At 38.2% G+C, this 6914-nt stretch overlaps 1 protein-coding gene across 1 annotated transcript; it reads left to right on the top strand.

The window, feature by feature from the left end:
* The first annotated feature begins 567 nt into the window (after positions 1 to 567).
* On the top strand, positions 568 to 2194 carry LOC139726502 (acyl-coenzyme A diphosphatase FITM2-like). Its single transcript, XM_071637462.1, has one exon. It carries the CDS (start codon positions 632 to 634, stop codon positions 1532 to 1534), a length of 903 nt encoding a protein of 300 aa, XP_071493563.1. The 5' UTR covers positions 568 to 631; the 3' UTR covers positions 1535 to 2194.
* The last annotated feature ends 4720 nt before the right edge of the window (positions 2195 to 6914 follow it).

The following is a 6914-nucleotide window of genomic DNA, read 5'->3' as shown; positions in this document are numbered from 1 at the left end:
ACAGACATTTGAATACAATTCTTGTAGATTTTTACATAGAATGACACAAATATATAAAAGATGACACATGTATTGAGAGTACGAGGGCACGCTGCTTGTGTGGGGTGATCACCGGTTCGGTGGGGGTGATCCATCCACAAAAGAAGCAAAAGAAAAATTAACTACGCCATCATCGTCAGAAGGCGAAAAGTGGACTCAATCTGAATTCCGCTGGTACACGTGTCTAACGAACGATGTATACGACAGTCGTGGTGCCTGATTGCGTAATGCGCGGTTGGAGTAAGAGGCGGATCGTACATCAAAGACATGTGTCTGTAACTGGTAACCGTAAGTTTCTAGCGTTTGCCTGATCGCGAGTAAGCCTACTACAACTACATGTGTACCGTACCACTGCTAGCACTGGCCATAAATATAAGCCATCTTGCTCATATAAGGAAGAAGAAGAAGAATCCAAACTGCTCTCACTTTACACTGCACTTTGTGTAGAGTCCCTACGTCTGATCTATTGTGTAGTAGTGGCCAGTGGAGAGTCTCTATCGCACTACAGAACCAGCAAACAAGGTACAGCATATCGCATACAGTTGACTTGACTGGTATTATCATCGTTATCCCCTTTCCACATTCCAACGACATGGCGATGGACTCGAGACAAGGTGGTGGAACGAATGCAAGCAGAAGAAAAAATGTGTCTTCATCTACAGAAGGGAGTCAAAATAACGACACGCTGAACGTTTCTTCTTCTGGAACAGAGACGAGACCTAAAAAAGGTGGAGGTCAAATGAAAAGATTGCTATCATCGCAAAACTTGGCAGTTTTGATATCTCTCGCCATCCTCATCGGTTCTGTTTTACGAGAAAATGGGATGATTCTCGACTCGTACTTTTCAAACAAGCACAACGTACTGAACCAGAAATTCGTGAAGTGGTCATGGGGTTGGACGTTGTGCTTCATGACACCATATTTGCTTCTTCTATCGTGGGCAAGGTTTCCTGGACAAATCATTCCAGCAGTCAGATCTTTACTTCGTCTTGCTGTTCTGACAGCATCGTGGTATTTTTGGGTTGAAATCATCATGTTCCATGTGCATGAGAACACAGGTGCGTGCAGCATTGACCCCAAGACGCACAGGGCATCGCTCGCCTGCCGACGGGCCGGGGGAGCATGGGATGGTTTCGATATCTCCGGCCATTCTTTCCTACTGGTGTTGATCATTCTGTCCATCCATGAGGAACTAGCTCCCTTCTGGCAGCACTACGAGTCTCCAGGACTTAAGTTCGTCTTTCCGAATAGAAGCAGCATGGAAATGGAGGAACACCCAATTCTCAGTGTCATCTTCAAACTTGGTCTCTATGCCACAACCATTGTTATATCGCTGATGCAATCTCTGAGTGTTATAATGGTTATTGCCACAAGTCTGTACTTCCACACAATGAGTCATAAAGTGCTTGGTACTGCAATAGCACTGCTCACATGGTTTGCAACATACAGAGTTTGGTTCATTTCAGATTCATTATTTGCACTACCTCTGTCTTGATGATTGCATCACATGTTAATTGTTTGTTTACCAGATGTAATGAGAAACAAAATATTTGCAATGTATTTTTACTCTAATTTAGCCATAGAGATTAGGGTCAACATACCCCGAGACCACTTGCGAGTTAATGAAGTGATTTGAATTCTCTTTTTTCACCTTGTTATTTACCAAGGAAAGGAAAAAAAGGGACAATGAAACTTGGAATGGACAATCAGTGACCAATGCCAATGCAATTCTCTCGTGTCAACCTAGCTAAGCTCATGGATTATACAGATAAGTTGTTCTGTGTTTTTGTTTTCTGTTTTTTTCCTTCATCTGGATGATGTAATGTAGATTGGCATATGAAGAATAGACAACAGTTATATCTTGCTGTAAAAAAAGTGAGACTTGGGTTTGTATTTACAGTATTACAACTTATACATTTGTATGACTTTTTGTCATTCATTCATCATTTCATGAATGTTAGAAATTGCTGCAGCGTGAAGGAAATGGAAGTACGTGTACAAGTGTATGTTTTTGTGCAATCCTGTACAAGTTTTGAATGCCATTCGGTGTACATTTTACACCCAATATGCAAATTTTGTATGAATTGTGGGATAATGCATGGGCTTGTACAGGCACTAGTTACAGACACTTTCATTGTACAATATATTAATGTACAAATGTATTAACTTTGTTTGAGGAAGCATTCAATACATGTACGGTACCTACATACAAAGGTACCATGCTATGTAACGGCATGGAAGGCATCCAGGAGATTTGCATACTTTGTACATGTACATGTACAAATGTAGTTTGATTTTCTCTTTCTGTATTAAACTATGTATGAAGCAACACGGAAAAGAACATGAGCACAGAGACTCCACAGTGGTACTTACTGTACAATGCCCATTTAATAGATTTGAGCTTTATCCACACTATGTAGGAATCTTCTGTGCTTTTTTGATACCCCACATTACTGCAGGCAAGCTTCAACATCTTTTTTTTTTAGCATCTCTTTCATAGTTTAGTGACTGAGTAAATAAAAATCACTTATTTGACTTTTCGTCTCTTCCACCAAGCCCCCCCCCCCCCAAAAAAAAAAAGATTTACAGAAGATGCTAACACTTTAATTTTTCTTCACATACAGTTCATCTTCAGATAATTGATATAATGGTTAATAGCATCCTGAGATTTGTAAAGACTGGAAATAATTAAAAGACGTACTACAGAAGACAAAACAATTTAAGCGTGTAAAATTCTCTAGAATGACATGACAGCTACAGCTGTATATCTATTTAGCCAGTATCATTCAGTGTTTTACAGTTTAACCAAATACTGACTGTGGTTATTTACCAGGAAGACTTTGGAAACTGAACCTTAAAACACCTATTAGATTGGTCTTGAACTCCAGACAAGAGTGGCACAGCACAGTAAATCGGGAGGGCATTATTTGATCTCTGCTGCACTATAAGTGATGAGTGCTATCAAAAGATTGAAAAGGAAAAATCTAATGTAAATTTTACAATGTATTCGTCACAATATGCCAAGGTTGTGTGCACGTAGATACTTACAAAATAAAATGTTGCTGGTATGGTTAATTGCCAATTGAGTATTTTTCTACACACAAGTTTGTGTGTTTATTTTGTGCAAATTTTTCACTCTTGAATAGTGCACAATTGCAGACATTATTGCCACCTATATGGCATGTTAACTTTGGGTATTGTATTTTGTAATTAAGGGTAAAAAGAGAGAAATATGAAGATAAACAAATTGCTGATGCATTTTTTTTCTGTGTACACCTGTATATATGTACATTAGTACATTGTGTGTACAGTTATTTTGGAATTTCTATAGATTGTAGATCCTGATTTTAAGACACCAGTCATCTAGCTCAGTTACGGGTAGACATTGCAGTGCAGTGTATCTGTAGTACGTCAGTTACCTCATATATAATGTTATGGCCAGTGTGTCTATCCAGGGAGGTGCCCCCTGGTCTATCCCAAGTGCATATATTATGAAACCTACATCTGATGCTTGGCAACCTACATGTAATGTTACAGTGTATTCCTTGGTTTCTGAGAAGCGGGAACTGTGAAGAAAAGTCTGAAAGTTGATTCGCTCATGAAGTCCCCAATACCAAATCAGCAGTTCAATGATTTATCTTTTAATCATTTGTTCATTGTTCATCACTAGTAGTAGTAGCATATCCTATAAGGTAAAACAAACAGATTGTTAAATTTGTTGAGTCATATTTTGGTCAGGGGAACCTTGATACATGTTCTTGTATAACGAAGACTTGAAGTGAAAACCATTCATTATCTTGTTATATGGGGTTTCTCACTATATCAGGGTCCCAAATCAAAGAAATGCAATGAGGCCCTGTAAAATCACCCTTTATTAGTTTTAAGAGTATTTGTTATGCAAGCTCTCTGTACCATTGCCTATATCGGGTGAATTATCAAAAGCCTCTGAATCAATGAATTTGTAGCATCCCTACATTTGCATTACATTTTATAATCTTAAATTAAAGTTACCGTCTCTGTCTTGTGTTGACGAAATAACCTTGTAATTGTATTCTTCATTCTAATTTTGTACACATTTTATGGTTTTAATGTAAGCAGTTCTGTCTTGATCTTTTTCTCATGAATGTAGAATATGCAGGGCTCGACATCAGCAATGGCCTGGTGGCCTGGGACCATCGAACTTTTAAAAAAGGCTATCTTTTGGTGGCCCTAATAGCAAATGGATTGCTATGTGTCCTTTTATTTCAGGCAGCCACATTTCTCTTTTGGGCCACCAAAATTTCAGATTTACAGATTTTAGTGGCCCATTTGGGCCACCATAGAGGGAAAGATTGGTGTCAGGCCCTGGGAAATGTTTAAAAATTCAGGACTGCCAATTTAGTGATGAGTACAGTGTACTCCCATTATAATGAAGTACTCGGGACCAGCAATTTTCTTTTGTATAACAAAATTTTGTAATAACGAAACAGATGAATAATAAAAAACATAGAGCCGATAATTTCGCAAACTGAATTTTTATTTCATTGTAACCGGAATTTCGTTAAACGGGAGTGCACAGTAGTCGACAATTTCTCACAGCAGTACTCTCCCTGGACTTGATGGGTGAGATGGAAGAATTTGCAAGTTTTCACTGCCCTCGCATCATACTTCAATGATCAAAGTGTGTGTATTTGTGTCGCTTTTATTAAAGGCCAGTGACTAGAAATGTGTGTTTTATCACCTTAGTGTTGCTGCATTAAGTCACATTTTCAATGGAAATTTCTCTTTGGTTTTTTGTCCCCGCCGAACGAGTTCGAGCAGGGGACTATGAAACGGGCTCGGTACGTGTGTGTGTCCGTGTGTATGTGTGTATGTGTGTGCGTCCGTGTGTGATCAAAATGTTCAATTTGCTACTTCTCTGTCATTTATGAGCCAATTTTGATTCTGTTTGCTTTATATGATAGCACTACATGGGAGCTTTGAAACTTCTACACAGAATTTCAGTTGTGACCTTTGACCTTGACCTTTGACCTATATTGTACATTTTGCTACAAAATGCTACTCCTTCGCCATTTCTAACCCGATTTCGATTCCGTTGGCTTTATGTGATGGCACTAGGTGAGGGCTTCAAAACTTCTACACAGAATTTTGACCTTTGACTTCTTTGACCTTTGACCTTGATTTTTGACCTATATTGTACATTGGCTACAAAATGCTACTCCGCCATTTCTAACTCGATTTTGATTCCGTTTGCTTTACGTGATGGCACTAGGTGAGGGCTTCAAAACTTCTACACAGAATTTTGACCTTTGACTTCTTTGACCTTTGACCTTGATTTTTGACCTATATTGTACATTTTGCTACAAAATGCTACTTCCGGCGGGGACATATAATACGCACCGCGTAATTTCTACTTTTCCTTGTTTTGGATGATTCAAATAGGTAAATACACTATTCTTGAGTACATTCATACTAAAATAAATTGTTTTTACATGGGATACCATCTACATTTGTATTGTACCCTAATGATATTACTGTGTGTTCAGTGTGCCTTCATTTGGTTTGCTGACAATGGGGAGTTGATGGAGAAAGTTTGTTGGATAAAGATAGTACATTGTATGAAACAAAAGGAACAAATCATATAAAATACTATGTACACAACGTATGATGAATGCTGAAAATCACATAACCATTTCAAGGTCAGTTTGTGGACATGGAATTCTCTGGAATAACTCAAGAGTTGACATGGTCTCATGGCTTGCATTATTTGCCAAAAAGTCTTGTTTCTCTTATTCAAATATTGCTTATATTATCAGGGTGCTACATAACTTTTTGTTGCCACTTGCCCGAAAAGAAACTCTTAAGATATAAGAAATCACATGTAAAGCCAAGGGCTTGATAAAACTCAATCATTTGAATAAACAGCACATATGGGGAGTAACAAACTTGGTTGGATAGAGTGTTGGTGTTGGATTGATGGGACTTTTTCACGTAAGTGGTGAGAAGTAAAGATGGCTTCAAAACTTTTTAATTGGCCAATGCGGGCAAGCATTTTTTCTCATTGTTCCAAAACACTTGCCTGGCTTTGATTTTCGCTTGCCCCTGGCAATCGGGCAAGTGCTTATGTAGCACCCTGATTATCTTTCTTCTGAGAAAGAGTTTCCTCTCATCTTCACTAAAGATGGGTCAAAGATGCATTTTTTAAATCTTACAACTTAATGTCTATACCTTGCTCTTAATTACAGGATAAATTCATTTGTTTCCTGTTTAAAACTCTCTCGCAGTTCTTCAGTACTTACAGCTGTACATATTATCACTACATGATATACAGTGTCAACCAGAAGCCACATAAAATGATTCTACTAGCACGCCAGCCATAGCACCTTTAGTTTGTTGGATTTCCCATTATACATGCACTGATCTGTTGCTTTTATTGCACCGAAATCATTACAAAGCTCTTTACTATTAACAGTACTTTGTCCTAATTCATTGAAATGCTAGTTCCTGAATATTAGCACAGAACTTTTCAATACTTCTGTCCTCAGTTACATTACATGACACAAATGAGTGATGTTACGTGATGCGTGTATTTGTGTGTGAGTGCCTAAGTACATCAGGGCTGCCAACATTGGAAACTAGTGTAAAGTGAGACTCCCATAGGCCAATGCTATAATTTAGGAGTCAAAATAAGTGAGATCAATAGAAATGCATGCAAATGAAATAAAGTTTTAGAGTGAGAAAGGACCCAAATGAGTGAGTCTCACTCTCAATGAGTGAGAGTTGGCAGCCCTGAAGTACATCCATGTACAATGTATGTACATGGATGGTATAATGTACCTGGTATGTGTACTGTATTCTATTACGAGTACATGATTGTATCTTATTAGTAGAATACT

Source organism: Diadema antillarum, unplaced genomic scaffold, assembly GCF_040938485.1.
Source record: "Diadema antillarum isolate AM-2024a unplaced genomic scaffold, OU_Dant_1.0 scf00000017, whole genome shotgun sequence".
NCBI lineage: Eukaryota > Metazoa > Echinodermata > Echinoidea > Diadematoida > Diadematidae > Diadema > Diadema antillarum.
The sequence above is the reverse complement of the archived record's forward strand: the minus strand, read 5'-3'. Positions and strand labels throughout refer to the sequence as shown.